The sequence below is a fragment of the Hypanus sabinus genome, chromosome 25, assembly GCF_030144855.1.
Source record: "Hypanus sabinus isolate sHypSab1 chromosome 25, sHypSab1.hap1, whole genome shotgun sequence".
NCBI lineage: Eukaryota > Metazoa > Chordata > Chondrichthyes > Myliobatiformes > Dasyatidae > Hypanus > Hypanus sabinus.
The window spans coordinates 14,708,749-14,730,763 of record NC_082730.1 but is presented as its reverse complement, the minus strand read 5'-3'; the positions used below and the strand labels follow the sequence as shown (position 1 = coordinate 14,730,763).

Genomic DNA, 22,015 nt, shown 5'->3' with positions numbered 1-22,015 from the left:
AAGGGCAGGCACTGAGTCTAACGATTCTCTCCCGAGCGGCTGTAAACAAGCGACACAGCTTGGTGCTGAGTCCTTGCTACGACTGAGGCCACACAGTTTTCTCGCCATCTGCCAATAACTCAGTGATTCAGACTTGTAGCATTCCACTTTACCTATGTCCAACAGAGTCTTGCAATCTCAAGAAAGGCAACTAAGACAATCACCCACTGTTAAACTTCGCACACCTAATGCAGGCAACATCACGGTCCACACCAACTCCGGCTCCTTCAGTTTCTCCACCAATGAGCAACTCGCTGTTGGGGTAGACCTGGAGTACTTTAAGGTCTTATGACCCTGTAGCAGCCACAGCGATCGAGCGCGCCTCTATCTTATTTTGCTTTTGTCTGTTCTGAAATATTGATACACATGGACTGTTGTGATGAATTATTCAAAATGGGTATAACTGATGTCACTGCACCAAGTTGTTAAAGGACAAAGAGCAAACGAAAGTAATATGGGGAGCTGAATCAAATGAGTGACACACAATTTGTTGCAGTTTGTATTAGGCATCGGGGTTGAAATTCCAAACAGGAGATGCGTATCTCGAAGCCGTTGAGTGACTGTAACCGATTATTGTATAATACATCATCTTTATGTCAAAATAACAGGAGAACTCCGCTGTTGTAATCATGAAGTTAGAAAACATACACTACTGATGTGACATAATATCCTTCACCTGATATATGAGAAAGTGATGCAATATGACCAGAGTCTGTTTTGCCAATTGCTTTAAAGTGCAGGTGTACAGTTCTATCTAATAAACTGGACACTGAGTGTATTTGTATACATACCTAATATGCTGTACTGTTTTCCTCTAAAGAAATAACAAATACAGAATGATAGATCCCATGTACATTAAATTATTTTATTATTTTGCTATTTACACACAAAGTGAAATTAAGCTTTTACAAACACACATACAAAGACAGTGACAAAATTTCAGGCAAATATAAATCAATTATTTTCTCAGATTGCCTTAATTTTTACTCTACAGTGAAATCAAGAACAAACAGTTAAACTCAATGTATTCCCCAAAGTGTGTAAACATATGGCAACTGTTAATCTATACTGAAACTCTCCTCATAGTTCACCTTTTTTTAATTCATTTACGCAATGTGGGCATATCCAGCTAAGCCAGCATTTATTGTCCATCCCTAGTTGCCCTTGAGAAGTGGTGATGAGCTGCCTTCTTGAACTGCTGCAGTCTCCGAGGTGTGGGTACACCCACTGTGCTGTTAGGGAGGGAATTCCATGAGTTTGACCCAGCAACAATGAAAAAACGGTGATATGTGTCCAAGTCAGGATGGTGAGTGACTTAGAGGGGAATTTCCAAGTGGTGTTGTTCCCAGGTATCTGTTGTTCTCGCCCTACTAGATGGTAGTGGTTGTGGGTCTGGAAGGTGCTGCATTAGGAACATTGGTGTGTTGTTGCAGTGCATCGTGTAGATAGTACACACTGTGCAACTGTTTGTCAATGGCAGAGGGACTGGGTGCTTGTGGAAGGGGTACCAATCAAGTGGGCTGTCTTGTACTGGATGGTGTCGAGCTTCTTGAGTGTTGATGGAGCTGCACTCATCCAGCTGAGTGGTGAGTATTCCATTAGACTCCTGACCTGAGACTTGTAGATGGTGGACAGGCTTTAGGGAGTCAGGAGGTGAGTTACACATCGGAGGATTCCTAGGCTTTGACCTTTTGACCTGCTCTGGTAGCCACAGTGTTTATACGGCTAAACCAGTTCAGTTCCCTGTCAATGGTAACCTCCAGGATATTGATAGTAGGGGATTCAGTGATGCGGATGCCACTGAACACCAAGGGACGATGATTAGCTTCTCTCTTGTTGGAGAAGGTCATTGCTTGGCACTTGCGTGGCTCGAATGTTACTTGCCTCTTGTCAGCCCAAGCCTGGATATTGACCAGGTCCTGCTGCATTTGGGTATGAATTGCTTCACTATCTGAGGAGTTACGAATGGTGCAGAACATTGTGCAGTCATCTACGAACATCCCCACTTCTGACTTTATAACAGAAGGAAGGTCATTGATGAAGCAGCTGACGTTGTTTGGTTCTAGGGTACTTCCCCGAGGAACTCCTACGATGATGTCCTAATTACACAGCATGGACTGGATAGATCACACTTCAATTAACATCTAATGATCTAACCACGTGAACAGTGATATTGTGGATTTATAAACCCAAGAGATTCTGCAGATGTCAGAAATCCAGAGCAACACACACAAAATGCTGGAGGAGTTCAGCCAGTCAGGCAGCATCTATGGAACGGAAAAAGCAGTTGACGTTTCAAGCTGAGACCCTTCATCAGGACTGGATTATCAGGACAAGTTGTAGAATATTATTGAAAAAAAAAACTCCAGCCTTGCCCTTCTTTTATTCCCTATTCTGGCCTCTAACCTCTTCTCCACTGCCTTTCACCTCCCCCGGATCCTCTATTCCTATTGTCCACTTTCCTCCACTATCAGATATCTCCCTTCCTCTCCAGCTTATTATCGTTCCTACCCCACCTGGCTTCACCTGTCAACTTCTAGACATCCTCCTTTCCCTCCCTCCATATTTTTATTATGGCGTCTTCCCTCTTCCTGCCCAGTGTTAAAGAAGGGTTTCAGCCAGAAACATTGACTGCTTATTTATTACCATAGAGGCTGCCTGACCTGCTGAGTTCCTCCAATGTTTTGTGTATGTTTCTTTGAAAATCCAGCATCTGCAAAGTTTCTTGTGTTTATATATTGTGGAATTGGTAATTTTCATTAGCTGAGAAAGTGAGTGAAGGTATGCTGCGTTAGAGTTAATGGAGATTATAAGGGGAGAGTGTTATGTACCCCATAATGGGTTAAAAGGGATCAGCAGAAATGGACACACCTGGAGTCTGAGTTTTCTGTTATACACACTATTTTATCAGTAACTATGTGATATGTTTTGTTAGTGACTTTGATTTCCAAGATGGTGGTGTGACGCAGCTTGCAGCGGCCACTCTGGAGCTGATTATCTGTTATTTGTGAAGTGGGGTGCCGAGCGCAATCATAATCGATTGGAAATGGACATGGAGCATGGAGGAACATCGGGAAATCTCCAGGAAGACCTTCTTCGTTACTGCTGCTGCTGTGAGGTCCGGGACTCTGCTGGGAAGAAGAGGCCCCCAGTCCTCAGGGTCGTGTTGCTGATGGCCATTGGTGGGGCCGTCTTAATACGCTCAGCAGAGGATGGTGTTCGGAGAAGCTGTGCCGGAGGGGATGGTCGTTGGCTCGGAGTTTCGACGGACTCGGAGTCCGCTGCGGTCAGTTTGTTTTCAGTGTGTGCTGCGTCTGCGAGGCTGAGTCGGGCGGCACCGTGGAAGTCCATAGTGGGGTTATTCCCTTCTACCGCCAGCGTGGGATGACGAGTCTATCGGGGACCCTGGGGACTTGTGGAAACTGTGTGGTGTTTCTTTTGAACTTATCGTCTTTTAACAGCTTTGGACTATTTTTACTGTGCCCATGGTCTGTTTTTTTATCAATTATGCTATGTTTGCACTGTTGTAACTTTGTGGTTTTGTGCAGGTCTTGCAGCTTTAGTTTTTGGTCTTGTTTAGTCTGGTCGATTTGGAGCTCCTTTCCGGAAAACGTGCTAAGATGGTAGCGCGATATTAATATGCAGCAGCATCTCCGGACTCTGGATTGGGGATTGCCAAACGTTATGTGGATTTTCTGGTGTAGTCTGTTTTGTCATATGCTTTTGTGATATCATTCTGGAGGAACGTTGTCCCATTTTTTAACTGCATTGCATTTGTGGTTTCTAAATGACAATAAACTGAATCTGAATAAAGTAATATAAAACCAGATAAGGCAAACAGGTTAGCAGAGTATATGCATATATAAGTGAGTAAATAAAGGTCCCAAGCTTCTCCCAGCTCAGGTGATAAATGATACAGTTTTACGATGGTATAGGTAAGAAGTCAGTTCCATCTGGATATTGAATTGAGTAGTTTGAAGAGAGAGAGGAAGATGTTTTGTCTTCCCAGTGCCGATGCCGTTGAATCTACTACATCATCTTCCTGCTCCTGAAACTTATTAAAGTCACCGACTGTGACCACACCAAAAGAGGATGCTGTTTTCACGTGGTACAGCTATCAACCCAGGCAAGTGTTAAACACACCGATAGCTTTCCACCGGTCACCCCTTTGTCCACACTGCGAGGAAAACCTACCCTTGTCGTGGGCACACAAAGCTCACCCAGTGTCATCCGTGTGTCTCAGTGTATCTGAATGCAAAGCCAGTTGACCTTGTATATATTCCACAAGTGCTGAACACCAGCTGTCCATCATATAGCTTCGCCTTGCCGTTTCCAAGGCAACTCACGGGCTTTTGTTGCTCTCACTCTCATCTTTGAATTAGCACACACTCTCTGCTCTCTCTCTCTCTCTTTTTAAAGGAACAGTCGATATTTAATAATCCTTCAGATCTCATCACGAGAGATACTGTACATGTGACCTGTACAAATTCTGTCCTGTATCATTCTATGAGAAATACTTCAGCGACTCACACAGACCATTTCCTATCAAAATGGATTTAATTTGGCTCAAGAACAGAGCTGACGCAGATTTTACCACTGTATTAAAATCCATGTCATCACAATGCATGAATGTGTAATTCCAATCGGCTGTTTCCCCTCTAGCATTGAACTGAAGTAAAGTGACATCCCATCGTAGCTATTGAAATTACACTGACCAATGGAATATATTTCAGAAGAGGTGAGTTTAAACATTGCCTGAAAAGATCTGACACAGTCTTCAAAGGAAATGAAGCCATGTATTGCATGCTGAATTTGATTCCATGAAAAGCCCCTCCTACATCATGTCTGCTTCCTGCTTTGCTCTTTCCTCAGAGGCAGGTTCTGCAAAGCAGATTTGACTGAATTATCACCAAGGCAGATCCAGAAGGATGTGCAAATCTTGGAGTGCAGGTTTATAACTCTGTGAAGCTGGCAACATAGACAGATACAATGTTGGTGGTAAAACAGGCTTCAGTCAGGATATTAACTAAAAAGGTTATGAATGCATGTAGCAGCTGTATAAAACTTTGCTTAAGCCACATTTGGAGTATGTGCGTAGTTCTGGTTGCTGCATAACAGCAAGGATGCGGAGCCTTTCGAATGGCTGCAGAAGAGGTTTACCTGCTTATTTTCTAGATTAGGGTATATAACTTGTATGGAGTGCTTGTACAAACTAGGATTGTTTTCTCTGAAGACTGAGGAGACATCAGAGAGAAGTGTATGAAATTTTAAGCAGCTTAGACAGAGACGGCAGAGTCAAAGTATTTTTCTCCAGGATCTAATATGAGAGGAGAGATTGGTAAAACCTGAAGGAATATACTATTGAGAATTCTGCACATAGTTGTGCATGCCTGGAATACACTGCTAGGTTAGATAGTGGGAGAAGATGTGATGATGACATTTAAGAGGCAATTACTCACACACATGAATATGCTGGGATGGAGTGATAGGGAACATATCCAGGGAGATTTGATTAGCATATTTAGCATCATATTAAAGGCAGACCTTTTCCTGTTGTTTGACTGTTTCATGTTATATTAACTAAGCATAAGCATGATATAGAGTTTGTTAACTTCTCTGACCAATGGGAAGTATAGGCAGGCAGCCAGCATTTACAGCTTGTTCCTGCTTTCATATTCTGACTCTATGACTTTAGTTTGCAGCAAATGAAGAACATTACTGACATTCATAATACAAATTTTAGGTACCTGTGCAGAGGCAGAATTGACATTTACCTTGTGATTATCATGCAGACTCCTGATGATCAAAGGCCTCCCTGGTTTACATTGGAGAGTGCCTAACACAGGAATCCATTACCACTACAAGGGCAGCGGGATGAATAGGAGATACCGACCACATGAGGGAGGTAAGTGGAGCAATTTGTTTGATTTGGATAAGTTCAAATACGAGTTTAAATTGCTTCAAATCTGTACCTACTCTAACTTTTCTAAATTTAAATTTTTGACCAATTTATCATGATGAACAAGATTGTTCAACGTGACAGGCTCGGTGACTTTCAGAAATTTTGCTCTGCCTCTGTCAATAAGCTCTGGACCAACTACTACACCTCTGGGTTTAATTTAATTTCTCCTCCCTCCCCGCTGTTGAAACAGATGGGGGTGGTTGTTGATGGAGGCGGTTATTCCATTCATACTCAAAATAACACAACATATATTCGACAGGGGGTATCTAATAAAGCAGCCACTGGGTGGATGTCTGCAATCTTCTGCTACTGTAGCCCGTCCACTTCAAGGTTTGTCATGTTGTGCTTTCAGAGCTAAGCTTCTGAACACCATTGTTGTAACACGTGGTTATTTCAGTTACTGTCATGTTGAACCAGGCTGATCATTCTCTACTAATCTCTCTCATTATCAAGGCATTTTTCCCCCACAGAACCTGCCACTCACAAGATGTTTTTGTTTTATTGTTTGCACCATTCTCTGAACTGTTTTGGAACAGTTTTACCTATGGTTTCAGAGGACTCTTTTGTAACTCTGAAATCGACTACAACTCGAGCTGTTTAGTGTGCTATTTGCAGTAGATCAGCAGTTTCTGAGAGACTCAGACAACCCTATCTGGGACCTACAATCATTCCACAGCCAGAGTCACTTCAATCGTATTTCTTTCCCATTCTGTGGTTTGTTCTGAACAACAACAGAACATATTGATAATCTCCTTCCTCTTCCTCTCATTATTTTCTGCTCCTCGGTTAATTTCTCACTGTGAAACTCAATGACTCATGATTCGCTGATGCAAGAAAAAAGTCTTCTGGAGGAACCTGGGGAGTCAGAGAACAGAGTGGTCAACATTTTCAGATTAAGCCCCTACTTCACGACACCTCCAGCAATTTATTTTTGCTCCAGATGATAACATCTACTGTTGTTGGTGTCCAACAATGCAACTTTGTTCATCATTTCTCTCAGTCATTGGGAACTGTCTTTTATTTTTTTTAAATATAACTAAGAACTTTTCATTTCGTCACATATCACACTTCAGTTAGTTTGCTACAGTTCAAAATTGGACTTCCTGCTCCATTCTTCCTTATTTTGATTTGACCGTTATTTCCCCAATATCCACTCTCCTATTTACACAGTCTTCTTCCTCCACTCAGATTCTCTGCAGGGTTTCAACCCAAATCATTGTCAATTTCCTTCCCCCTGACAGATGCTGCTTGGCCCGTTGAGTTCCTCCAGGAGTTTTCAATGAACTGCAGTTTCCAATATCTTTGATCGCCAAACCAAAAACTGATGAAGAAAATGTCCGATGTTGGTTGTCACTCACTGAGTAGGAAACTAATTAGAAGAATTGAAACCCGCATTGTTTTCTTTGCAGAGACCAGGTCAGCAGGGTTTGGGCTGAGTTAGCAGAAGTTAGCAGAAGGAGGAATTAGCAGTAAATTTTCAAGTATGGTTTCATAGGACTGGGAAATTACAAATATCAATCAACACTTTAAGAAGGGAGGGAGACAAAAGCAGGAAATTATAGGCAAATTAGCCTGACTTCAGTGGTTGGTAAGATGTTAGAATCTATTAATAAGACCTGTATGGGTGTTCATAAATGATGGGTGCTGTTTTTGCTCGACAATGCCCCTTGTAAATATACCCAACAGTAAGTAGGGGCTTATCTATGATGACCTGGACTGTATTCACCACCTTTTGTGGGTTTTTCTGTTCATGGGCATTGGTTTTGTTATACCATACCATGATGAAACCAGTAAGAACGCTTTCCATAGTGCATCTATGGAACTTTGTCAAAGGTTTAGATGACATTTTGATTTTCACAAACTTCCAGGAAAATGGAGGCAGAAAATACACTCAGAGGCAGAGTGAAGTTAAGATGGTGCTAAATGGCGACTCCTTTGCTTGCATCTTTGGAAACAACTCTGTTTCCATCTTTAATAACTCTATTTGTCCCTTTTAGGGTTCTTTTGGCCCTGACTTGGAATTACATGCTGACTTTAATTCTTTGAGGGAATGGGACCATTTCATGACTGGCCATTGTTCAGCATGCCAAGGGTTCGGCCTGAGAGTCTGGCTCGGATTTGGAAGCCTAAGATCTTGGGGTACTAGAAATGGGTGGATCGAGGGTCAGTAGCACGTCAGGAGACCTGCGTCTCATCTGGGGAGTCAGGATATCAGCTCTGCGCCCAAAGACCCGGGATCTTTGAGACCTTTGGGATCAGAGCTTGGAAAATGCAATGAAACAGACTTTTAACATCGTAAACCAGCGGGTTGTTTGTTATGCCTCCCCACTCGCTGGGAAAAACAGAGACACCTTCTTCTCAATTATTATGTCAAATTTCAGATGAAACACAAAGCCTCTGGAGTAACTGAAAGTCTGTGTCTTTGCTGTTGTTTTGCTCGTGTTTGAGTGCTCGGTGGCAGGTGCCGATGCTTTTTTTTTGCCAGTCGGGGGAGGGGGATTGTTGCTTGCCGCCACTTACGTGCGGGAGGGGGGAGCTGGGGGGACATCGGGTTTCTAACATTTAACTGTTGTTCATTCTTTGGGGGCACTTCTCTGTTTTCATGGATGTTTGCGAAGAAAAAGCATTTCAGGATGTATATTTTATACATTTCTTTGACATTAAGTTGGACCTTTGAACCTTTGAAATAAGGACCCAGGACAGATCCAAGGAATTTAATGTTACTGACTCTTCCCACGTCTGACCCCTGATGAGAACTGGCTCATGGACCTCTGGATTCCACTTCCTATAGTCAATGATCAGATCTTTGAGTCTGCTGATGTTGAGTTAGACCATTCAGCAGTCTTCCTCCAACATGCTGATTGAACACATACAAATGCCGGAGGAACTCGACAAGTTAGGCAGCATCTATAGAAAGGAATAAGCAGTGGACGTTTCAATTGAACCTACTTTCAGGTCAGGGACCCTTCCTCAGATCCGGATTAAAAGTGGAAGAGTGTCAGTTGAGAAAACAGGTCTGGTCAGAGGAACGATGTGTCAGATGAAAGGTGACACAGTTCAGTCCTGTGTTAGGAACTCCTGATTTATGGAAACTTCTACCTATAAACAAGCCCCTGTTATGTTACTCAATTCAAAATTTGAATGTATGTACACATGTTTACACATGACATGAGGATTGTTGGTGTTGTGGATGGTACGGAAGGTTGTTGTAAGTTACGACAGGATAAAGACAGGGTGCAGTAGTGGGGTTGAAAAGTAGTAGATGGAGCTTAACACTGAAAAACGTGATGTGATGCATTTTGTACGATCGAACTTGAAGGCAGGTTACAAGGTCAATGGCAGGATTCTGAGCAATGTGGAGGAACAGAGGGATACTGGGGTCCAGGTCCATTACATTCTTCAAAATTACCGTGCTGGTTGAAAGTGTGGAAAAGAAGGTGTATGAGGTGTTGGAATTCACTACTCGAGGGAATTCAGTTCAAGAGCTGCAAGGTAATTTTACAGCTCTACAGAACTCTGGTTAGATCACACTTGGAGAATTGTGTTCAGTTTTGATTGCCTCATTGTAGGAAGGCTGTGGAAGCTTCAGGGAAGATGCAGAGGAGGTTTACCAAGATGCTGCTTGGATCAGAGAACATCTCTTATGAGGAAAAGTAAAAGTTGAGTCAGTCAGTGATCTTCTCTTTGGAGCAAAGGAGGGTGAGAGGAAATTTGGTAGAGAGGTGTAGAAGAAGTGTATAAGGCGTAGATTGAGTGGACAGATAGCACCTCTTTCTCATGGTGACAATGGCCAATACTAGAGAACGTCTATTAATGGTGGGTGAGTGGAGGGAAGCTTAAGGGAGATGCAAGAGGTAGTTTTTTTTTCTCTATATACATAGAGAGTGATGGATCCCTGGAACACCATGCAGACATGGTGGTAGAGGCTGATACAATAGGGATATTAAAGAGGCTCTCAAAAAGACATACACATGTATGTATGTAGATAAGTGTTATGGGCTCTGTAGGATGGAAAAATTTGATTGATCATGGAGTATAGATTAGCACAACACTGTGGGCTGAAGGGCTCTTACTGTGCTGTACTGCTCTATGTTCAAAGTTCCAACAAATAACAGAACTAGTTTTCTTTCTCTCTGATTTTCAGAAATATACTTTCTTGTCAGTTTTAAATACAGTTGATGCCTTTCACTACAATACCATGAAGGTATGGATACTGTATTGAATGATATTTGTTGTGTTTTCAGACATATGGGTAATGTTGATTTATAGGTATCTGTAAAAACAAACTCATTCATTACTCAGGGATGGTCAGTATGGAGATTGGTTAAGACTGATCTGATCAGTAAAACCCAGCCCACCAGTGAGCGCATCTACAAATGTGTACCGCCATAAGAGAGCAGAATCTATCATCAAGGACCCACATCATCCAGACATGATCTCTTCATGCTGCTGCCATCGGGAAGGAGGTACAGAAGACTCAGGTCCCAAACTACCAGGTTCAGGAACAATTCAGCCATCAGGCTCCTGAACCAGTGTGGATAATTTTACTCACTTCAATACTGAAGTACTAAACACAACCTCCAGGCTCATCTTCAAGGATTCTACAACTCATGTGCTTAGTGCTATATATTTACTTATTTATTGAATTTGCACAGTTTGTCTTCCTGTGCACATTGTTTCTCCATATTGTGTTGTTTTTCATTGATTCTGTTGTATTTCTTTGTTCTACTTTGAATGCCCTCAAGAAAATGAATCACAGGGTAGCATATGGTGACATAAATGTAATTTGATAATAAATTTATCATGACATTTTGGACTTCAATCAGGTGCATGATTACTGACCTTTCAAAATGCATTTTGAAGAAATGGAGTGAGAAAGACACAAACATGAATATTTCTAGTCACTATACCAAAGCCCTAAATGAGAATGATCAATGTAAATAAAAGTTGGGTGCTGAATAAAATGAGTGAGCTGAAAATTATTGCAGCTTGCATCGGTCATCAGGGCACGAATCTGCAAGATAGAAGGTGTAACTTTTCTCAGTACTAATCTGTGACTGTAACCCATGAATGTATAATAAAGGGTCTTGGAAATGAGACAAGGTGAACTGCATGATTGTCTTATAATCAAGGTAGTTTATGCTGACATCATACGGCACGTTGATAAATTTAATGTGAATTTTGAACTTTGAAATGCCCCACTCACTAGGAGGAATATCTCAAAATATTCTTCTTTATCATTCTTTAGCAGTAACTCCAGAGTCTGGTTGGAGCTCTTGAGCTCTTCAGCCCAGGGTTATCTGTTGGGTGTTGATTAGCTGCAGGTAATTCCAGATGCAGTCGTCCCACTTGTGAATCTGGACCTAATAAACCTGAGCTTGTAATGGTCTGAGGGAAGGAGCTTGCTTTTGTTTTTCTCTCTGCTGCAAACAAAAAATTGCATCAGATGGCAATGTATATAAATCCAATTCTGATTCTGAACCAGGACATCACAAAGCAATTCTCAAAAAATGTAGTTAGAACTTCTGTGCCCTTCTACTTGACTTAAAAAACTGAATTCAGGGAAGTTCCAGTGGATGCCTCATGAAAACAAACTATTCCACCCTCTTCCTGCATTGCTCCGTCACGTAAGACCATAATACAAAAAGACATAGGAACATAAACAGGCCGTTCAGCTATTCACTCTGCTCCACCATTCAATACTGACAGATTTATTATCCCCCTCAACCACATTCTTATTGAAACCTTTGACAACCTTACCAATCAAAAACCATTTCAAACTAGATTACATAGCCTCCATAGCTGCCTATGGCAGTGAATTTCCACAGATTCACCATCATATGGCTAAAAAAACTCCTCCTCATCTCTCACCTAAAGGGACATCCTTGTATTCTGAGGCGATACCCTCTGGTCAGAGCCTCCCCACTATAGGAAACATCTTCTCCACATACACTCCATTGAGTTTCTAGGCCCTTCACTATTCAACAGATTTCGATAAAATTTCCCCATCGTTCTACTGAACTCCAGCAAGTACTGGCCCAGAGCCATCAAACAATTTTTACTTGTTAACCCTTTCATTCCTGGGATCATTCTTGTGAACCCCCTCTGGACCCTTTCTAATTATAACTCATCCTTCAATAGATAAGGGGCCCAAGTATGGTCTCCATTTTCCCAGTGCAATCTGACTAATACCTTATGAAGCTTCAGTTCTTGGATATCTTCTCAACAATAAATGAGAAAAGTTTTACAGTCCCATCATTATGTACATGACTGCGATTAGGTTTAAATACAATGGCTAAGTGGCCTTTTCACTTTTCTTTGCCAAACTGTTATTGTTGTTCAGTGATCTAGTTGCTGAAACAAAACTGCTTTGCTGAAGATGTTTTGCATCTCTGCACTTGTTCTCATCAGCATATTGAACCATGGTTACTAAGAAGTTTTCCAAGAAGTGATGGGCCAATGCAGGAAGAGACCAGAACATCTGCCAGTGTGTAGCATCCACTGGCACTTCTCATATTCTGTTTGTTAAGACAATTAAAGAAGACAGAAGTTCTACCCACATCAATGCTTACTTTTTGCATTTTGAAGGACATATGTCTGACTGGGCAACAATAATTTCCTTCTGGATAAATAAAGATTTATCTTCCCTTATCCTTCACCGAGGGTGAACATTACATAGATCACAGCAGTGGCTGATACGATAGAGTCATTCTATACAATGCATGGTATTTAAGCAGATATAAACTCACTGCACTGTTTTCCCCAAAAACAAATTTAACAAAACCAAAGTTCAAAAAGCTCCACATGTATACAGAATTATTTTATCATTTATCTATTTGCATACAATGTGGAGTTAAGTGTTTATAAACAATTGAAAAGTCAGCAACAAAAAATCATGGTAATATAAATCAGCCAGATTCTTGGATCACCTCAATTCTCAAACTACAATGAAATCAAAACCGACACAAGCAAAATGCTGGAGAAACTCAGCAGACAGCATCTGTAGATATGAATACATTGTCGAGGTATCAGGCTGTGACTCTTAGTTTACCTCTTCTCCACTGCCTGTTACTTCCCATGGCTCCCCTCCTTCTTCCTTTTCTCCTATGGTCCACTCTCCTCTCTTATCAGATTCCTTCTTCTCCAGCCCTGGACCTTTCCCACCCACCTGGCTTCACCCATCACCTTCCAGCTAGCCTCCTTCCCTTGCTCCCACCTTTTTATTCCAAAACATTCCTCCTTCCTTCTCAGTCCTGAAGAAGGGTCTTGTCCCGAAATGTCAACTGTCATTTACATAGATGACGAGTTTCTCCAGCATTTTCTGTGTGTTGATTTCCAGCAAATATAGATTTTCTTGTGTTTACAATTAAATCAGGGTTGAACAATTAACTTTTGTAGTTAAAGTTCAAGATGGCACCGATAAGAGGTGACTCTGCATACAGCTCCAATGGGATTCATCAAATATTCCCATTTTGGACTGCTACAGCTAATCACACTTTAAGTATATCCAATAACTTGGCCTCCACAGCGGTCTGTGGCAGTGAATTCCACAGATTTACCACTCTATGTCTCAAAAAATTCTTCCTCATCTCTGTTCTAAAGGACCATCCTTGTACTGTCAGGCTGTGCACTCTGGTCCTAGACTCCCCTACTATAGGAAACATTCACTCCACATTCTCTTTATATAGGCCTTTCAATGAGATCGTCTCCCATCCTTCTAATCTCCAGTGAGTACAGGCCATTAAATGATCTCCTGGTCTGGACTAGGGGTGACATAACTTCCCTCTCACATTCACAACAACCAGCTTGGGTTCTTTCCCTTTCCACCATTAACTTTTCATCATGAATACTTTCTACCATGACTCAACACAGCTAACGTCTTAAAACAAGCAAGAAACTAAAACTTTTGGAGGAACTCTGGGAGTCATGTGGGATCTGCAGAGGCAGAGTGGTCAACATTTCAGATGAATCCCCTGCTTCACGACACCGCCAGCCATTTATTTTTGCTTCAGATTAGAACATTTACTGTCACTTCTGACCAATATTTTAACACTTCTCACAATTTCATTTGGTCTTTGGGAATTGTTTCTGTATTGCTAAGTATAAGAAAAATCATGTCAGATTGTCATATACCACACACTGTGGTTTTTTGAACAAACTTCCTGCTGCCTTCTTCCTCATTTTTATTTCACAGTCATTTCTCTCTGAGGACAGACAGGTCCTGGCTGAGTATCTGTGAATAAAATGATGTGGACTTCGATTATTCTGATTGGTTTCCTACCTGGTGAGTGACAACCTGCGCTGGACATTCTTTAATCAATGTTTCTTTGGGGGCCATACACCATTTCCAGAAGAGTACTTGAATATCTGTAGACACTAAAGATGTTAGAAACTGGAGTTCAGAGAAACTCCTGGGGAGGAACTCAGCAGTTCAAGCAGCATCTGTCAGGGGAAGGGGAAATGTCAATGGTTTGGGCCGAGACCCTTCATCAGGTGTGAGTGGAGAGGGAGATAGTGTAAATAGGAGAGGCGAAGGTGTGAGACTGGGTTCACTCGGTGGACGGGGACTGAGGAGGGGTGAAGCACGACAGATAAATGGAATGGAGAGGAAAAGGGGTGGAATTTGTTGATGGCAGAGTGGGAAAGCAGATAAGGAGAAAAGGGGAATCAGGTGGAGCCAGGTGGGGAGAGAATATGTCTAGGTGGAGAAATTTTCCGAAGGCTGTTGAGCAAGAACATCAAGTCTACCATTGCTGGAATCTTATCTCACTCTGCAGGGATCACTATGACAGTCAATGTTATAGCCTTAAAATCAGTCCTTCCTGGACCATTTCAGTGGAGCAATTGGTAAAGAACATTACTAGAGCAGTATTCAAAGATAAGCCAGGGTGTGTAGGGATGAGAGATTTCTGATTTCTGATTGGAATTGCCTTTCCGATCCAGAAAGGATTTTGACAGTCTGGTAGCTGATCTTTATCATTACTGATGTTGATTTTAATTCTAAAAGTAATTAATAAATTATCTTTAAACTCCCAATGTATTGTTACAGAAATAGAAATCACACCTAGATTTCTAGGCACTAAAGTGGTAACGACCACTTTCTAACTGCACATAGAAACACTTGACAAATGCAAGATGTAAAATTTCCATCAGAACCAGAAGACACAGTTTCAGACATCAGGAGGGATTTCTTTCTGAAGATGTGTCTGTTAGTCGAGGATGTCAGGAAATTGGCCACATGCAGAGCATTGAAGCATAACCACAAATGGTCCTACCGGTCCCCATCTCAACCTCAGAGTTTCCTGAATTCCGAGACACACACACATGAGCATCCCAAATGAACTCTCTGGGAGCTTAGTGTACATTTGAAAGGGTGACATGGTCTGAGGTAATTGATAAACCACATTGTGGCTCTCCTTCAGTTCGGCACTAGAAATTCAGCCCAGGGTTTCTGCTCAGAACTCTACAGTAGGAATTTAATGTACTGACACAGTAACAGAACTGACTGCACTTCAGACCAGAATCATTGGCTGTGCTGTCATGGACCACAAGCTGGACATGACCTGGACCTACTTTACCCTTATGTTCAAAGTTATTTGTTTGCATTAAGTTGTTGCTTTCTGCTGAAATCTGAAAATGCCTCCCTCAGTTTCAGGTGCATTGTGGGCAGACAAATCTGTAAGAGGAGTTGTGGGAAGAGCGATCACGATCGATTGTCACTATGAAGAAAAGTACAGCTCGCACACAAAGTATTGGTGCCATGGATGGACTCATCAATGTTCAGTTTTAGTGGAAACTAAAGGGCAACACAGACAGAGGGGACGAATGTCAATCACAGATAACCCGGAACAGGGAATATTTACTGTTACTATGGAGGATCTTCGCTCTGGAGATACAGGATGGTACAGCTGTGGAATTTCAACACCAGGTTCCGATCTGATGTTTCATTTACATCTACAAATATCTGAGGGTAGGTTTCTCAGTGATTGATTTTGTGCCTTCAGTGAAATAAATGTCTCATCCATGTTTCCTCTGGGAATGTTCGGAGCATTAGATGTCTCAAGGAGTGACGATGTGCTGGTATCGGGGGCAAGCTTGTTGAATGGAGAAATGCTCATTTCATAGATGTGTCTGAAGAACAGCAATCTGCTCCTCCTCCTCCTGCTCAGCCTCTGCACATATTCAAAACCTTTATCCAGACTCTGTCCATCCCTCACTATTTCTGCATTAGTATCAGTGCCAAATGTTCCCCTCTCTAAGGCAGGTCACTAAACCAGGTCACAATTTCATTTCTGTCTGAAAGCCAACTTGACAGATATCCCACAAGTTGCTTCCTGTAAACATTCAGTGGGCACTTCATTTGGTTACTCTTATATCAGATAAAGTGGCCACAAAGCATATGTCCATGGTCTTCTGCTGCTGTGATGATTCACTTCAAGCTTTGATGTGTTGTGTGTTCAGATGCTCTTCCGCACAACACTGTCATAATGTGTGGTTATTTGAATTCCTGTCAGGCCATTCTCCTCTGACCTTTCTGATTGACAAGGCATTTTTGTTCACAGAATTGCTGCTCACTAGATATTTCTTGTTTTTCACACCATTCTGAAGACTGCTGTACATGAAAATCCCCGGATATCAACAGTTTCTGAGGTACTCAAACTGCCCCGTCTGACTCCAACTATCATTGCACTGTCAAAGTCACTCAGATCACATTTCCTCCCCATCTGATACTTGCTCTGAACAACAACAGAATCTCTTGACTATAGGCACTATATCTGATGGTAGGTTTCTCAGTGATTAACTTTGTGCTTTCAATGAAATAAATTTCTCATCCATGTTTCCTCTGGGAAGGGTCAGAACATGAGAACTCCTGGAGAGTGACACTGTGCCGATCCCAGGCTGAGCTTGTTGAATGGAGAAATGCCCATCTTGTGGATGTGTCTGAAGAACAGCAGTCTCCTTCTCCTTCTGCTCTGCCTCAGCACAGTTTAAAAGATCTTTGTCCAGAAGCTGTCCATCCCTCACAATCTTTGTATTAATATCACTGTCAAATACCATCTATAAATTTGCTGATGATACAACCATTGTTGGTAGAATCTCAGATGAAGATGAGAGGGTGTATAGGAGTGGGATATGCCAACTGGACAGCAACAAACTTGCACACAACGTCAGTAAGACGAAAGAGCTGATTGTGGAATTCAGGAACAGATTGTGAACTTCAAGAACACATACCAATCCTCATAGAGGGATCTGAAGTGGAGAGAGTGAGCAATTGAAGCTCCTGGGTGTGTAGATCTCAGATACCTAACCTGGTTCCTGTTGACCCAGTTATAAAGAAGGCAAGTCTGTGAATATACTTCGTTAGGAGTTTGAAGGGATTTGGTATGTCAACAAATACAATCAGAAACTTCTATAGATGTAACGTGGAGAGCATTCTGACAGGCTGCATCACTGTCTGGTATGCTGGTGGTTGGGGAGGGGGGGCCACTGCACAGGACTGAAAGAAGCTGCAGAGGGCTGTAAATTTAGTTGGCTCCATCATGGATACTAGCTTACTAAGTACCCAGGACATCTTCAAGGAGTGGCGTCTCAGAAAGGCAGCGTCCACGATTAAGAATCCCTAGCACCCAGGGCATGCCCTTTTCTCACTGTTACCATCAGGGAGGAGGTACAGAAGCCTGAAGACACACACTCAGTGATTCAGGAAGAGCTTCTTCCCCTCTGCCATCTGATTCCTAAATAGACATTGAACCCATGAACACCACAACACTTTAATATATATTATTTCTGTTTGTTGCACAATTTTTAACCTATTCAATATATGTGTACTGTAATGGATTTACTATTTATTATTATTTTATTCTTTTTTGCTTCTTCTATATTATGTATTGCATTTAAATGCTTTTGCTAAATTAACAAATTTCACAACACATGCCAGTGATAATAAACCTGATTCTGATTCTGAAATGTTTCCCTTTATACAGCAGGTCATTTTCTCCTGATAGCCATCAAACATGTGACAGATATCTCACAAGTTGCTATATTTAACTACTCTGTGGCCACTTTATTAGGTACCTCCTATAACTAATAAATTGGCCAAGGAGTATGTTCATGGTTTTCGGCAGCTGTGGCCCATTCACTTCAAGCTTTAATGTGTTGTGTGTTCAGATGCTCTTCTGCATACAGTAACTGTCATAACACATGTTTGTTTGAATTTCTGTCATCTTTCTGTCAGCCTGAAACTATCTAGCCATTCTCCTCTATCCACTCTCATTGACAGGGTATTTTAGCTCACGGAATTGCCGCTCACTGGATACTCTTTGCAACATTCTCTGTAAACTCTGCAGACTATGCATGAATATTCCAGGAGATCAACAATTTCCGAGATACTCAAACCTCCCTGTCTTGCACCGACTATATTCCATGGTCAAAATCACTAAGATCACATTTTCTCCCCATTCTGATGTTTGGACTAAACAACAGCTGAACCTTTTGAGTATGTCTGCATGATTTTATGTACTGCATTGCTGCTAGGTGATTGACTAATTAGATATTTGCATTAACAAGCAGGTGAGCAGGTGTCCCTAATAAAGTGGCAAAAGAGTGTTTGATTTTCAGATATTCATTCAGTGTCTGATTGTTGAGTTCCTTCCCACAGAACCTGCGTCTGTTCCCGTGCTTCAATATCTGTCACCAGCAAGTATCTCCCATCTCGGTGGCTCCGTGTTAGTGTCCTGCGAGTCTCTCCAGGGATCCCTTCCCATTCAGTACACTTGGCATGAAAAACACTCATCTGGGGATCAAATGATCTCAGACACCAATGAACTGGTTCTACCCTGTCAATCCTTAGACCTTCAAGCCCATCGATATTACTGCAAAGCCTCGAATAGACTTGGAATAACATCCAGTGGAATGCTAAACGTGACAATCTTCAGCAACACAAAGATCTGCAGTAACGTGACAGAAATCAATGACACTAGTAAGTTCTCCTTTCAAGGGAGGATACATTTAAATATTTCTTTATGTTACTCTGTTACTGTTGCTCTTATACTTTTGGTGAGGGTAAGGAATTTATTTGCATTTGTAGAAGCTACACATTGCAGCCTCCATGGGGTAGATCAAAGTGTAGTCAACAGTTAACTCTCTGACTTTTCCTGGAAAGTTTGGAATGTCTTAAACATAGTTGGACTTGCAGCTCCAGGCAGATTGGGGACATTCAATTCATAACTTCTGGTTTTTGCATTGAAGATACTAGAATGAGTGTTGAGTCATGAGACAGTGACACTGTCATAAGAGGAAAAGGAAGGACACATAATATAACAAGAATTTGTGGGAAGTTAGAGAATTGGTGAACTTTAAAAAAACCCAACAGAATACAACATGAAAAGCCAAAAGGAGAGAAAAGATTAAATATAAAGAGAAAATGGCCAATAATATAAAAGAGGAGACCAGAAGATTTTCAGATATATTAGGTATAAGAGAGAAGCAAGAGCGGATATCAGATCACTGGATAATGAAGCTGGAGACAGAGTAATGGGGTACAAAGAAATGGAGGAATCACTTAATAAGCATCTTACATAAGCAGTTTGACAGAAATTCAGTATTGTCAAGGGGCAGGAGTGAGTGCAGTTCCGCTTACTAAGGAGAAGATGCTTGGGAAGCTGGGAGGTCTGGAGGTAGATAAGTCACCTGGCCCAGGTGGACTACACCCCAGGGTTCTTAAAGAGGAAGCTGAAGAAATTGTGGAGGCATTAGCAGTGATCTGTAAAGAATAGCTGGATTCTGGGTTGGTTCTGTGGGACTGGAAAATTGGGAATGTCACTGCACTCTTTCAGATGAGAGGGAGACAAATGAGAGGGAATTATAGACCAGTTAACTTGACTTCAGTGGTTCAGAAGATGTTGGAACCCATTATTAAGGATGAGTTTTCAAGACACTTGAAGGCGCATGATAAAATATGGTTTTCTTATGGGGAAATATTGCCTTGAAAAACCTGGTGGAATTTTTTGAAGAAATAACAGGCAGGGTAGACAAAGAAACATCTTGGATTTTTAGACGGCCTTTCACAAGGTGCCACACATGAGGCTACTAAAGCCAATAAAAAGCCATGGCATTAATGAAAAGTTTGGAGCATCGATAGAAGATTGGGAGATAGGCTGGAGAAAAAGAGTGTGAACAAAGGGCCCCTTTCTATTTGCCTGTCGGTGACTCGTGGTGTTCCACGTGGTCTGTGTTGTGACTGCTTGTTTTCACATTTCATGTCAATGATGACGATGGTATTGATAGCTTTCTGGCCAAGTCTGGGTACAACAAAGGCAAAGTCAAAGTTTGCACAGTTTGTTGTCCATTGATCCTGCTTAAAGTTAATGTTCTATAGATTTGTTAAGTATGCCTGAAGTAAAAGAATGTCAGGGTTGTATGTCGTTGCATGTATGTACTCTGATAATAAATTTTTACTTTGACTTTGACATTGAATAAGGGGGATCTCATTGAAACCCATGGAATATTGAAAAGCCTAGATAGAATGGGTACAGAGAGGATGTGTCCTGTAGCGGGGGAGACCAAGACCATATGCCACACCCTCAGATTACAACAACGTCTCTTTAATTTAATTACTTACTGATAGAGTGGAGAGAAGGCACTTTCGGCATTCGAGCCACAACGTCTGATCAACCCTTGACAGAACTGGAACACGCCCACCTAATCACAGGACAATTTGCAATGACCAATTAGCCTGCACAGCACATCTCTGGACTGTGGGAGGAATTGAGGGTTCCCAGGGAAGCTCAGCATGTTCTACGAGGAAGACGTGCAGACTCCTTACATTACATCAGAGATGAGGAGGACTTTTTTTAGTCAGAGGGTGGTGATTCTATGGTTATTGAGGCCAATTCATTTGGTATATTTATACTGGAGCTTGATCATTTTCTGATTAGTAAGGGCATGAAAGGTTACAAGGAGAAGGCAGAAGTTTGGGATTGAGAGCGATAATATATCAGCCATGATGGAATGGTGGAGCAGACTGTATGGAGCAAATGGCCTAATTCTTCTCCAATATCTTATAGTTATCATTAGCTTGAGAATTTCCTGAGCAGCCCAGGTAAATTAGAGATGGCTAAAACTGAGTTTCTGGTTGCTGTTTAAAATACCTCACTCACTTTGAGATATGAGAAGGGAATCCATTCCTTCTTTTTGGGTTTATGTATGGATATGAACAAGGTTACTGCATTTCATGATTGTAAACAGGATAATAAACCTTCAAAATCCACGTAAAATACTACAGCAATGCCTGTCGTAGGTGAGTGGTGGCTGGTAGGCAGCTCGCTACTCTGGAAGTTTTACTCACCGCTGTGCTGAACTGAGGCTGTGGCCTGCAACTAACGGGCATCTCAATCATCTGCACCAATGATTGGCTTTGTGTCTATGACTCACTTTCATGAATTTCACTTCTAAATGTAGTTTGCTCACTTTTCAGGTTTACACGGTTTTTCTTCTGCAATTTTTGTGTTTGACAGTTTATTTTTAAATGGGTTCTATTCCGTTTCTTTGCTGTATGGCTGCTTGTAAAGGGATGAATCTCAAGGATGTATATGGCACACATACTTTGATAATCAATGCACTTTGAACTTTGAGCTTGATGTGGATTCTGATTGGCTATAATTCCATAAGCTGTCAAACAGATACAATGAAATAGAACTCTAAATTTAACCTTTCAAAAGTGTGATCCAGTTTAGAGAGGATGCTGCAGAGTCACAGAGTTATAGGTTATGGAAACAGGAGCTTCGGCCCAAGGCGTCCATGCTGACCTCAGTGTCTTCCTGAGCTTCGCACATTTCCCTGCATTTGGTTGGTATCCTTCTAAAGCTTTCCTGTCCATGAACTTGTCCAAATTTACTTTAAATAGTGTATGTGTACCTACCCCTAGCCTTTCCTCTGGCAGCCTTTTCCATGTACACACTATTCTGTGTGGGGAACACTGCCAGTCCAGGCCCTCTAGTTTTTAATTTCCCTAAT

The 22,015-nt window shown here is 41.7% G+C and overlaps 1 protein-coding gene across 1 annotated transcript in view; it reads left to right on the top strand.

Moving 5' to 3' along the window:
- Window positions 1-22,015, top strand: part of LOC132380892 (titin-like) — a 112,398-nt gene that overhangs the window by 68,531 nt on the left and 21,852 nt on the right. The window contains exons 10-11 of the mRNA XM_059949809.1: window positions 15,651-15,971; window positions 18,660-18,980. Of these exons, the coding sequence (XP_059805792.1) occupies window positions 15,651-15,971; window positions 18,660-18,980 (642 nt within the window). The remainder of the gene's footprint in view (window positions 1-15,650; window positions 15,972-18,659; window positions 18,981-22,015) is intronic.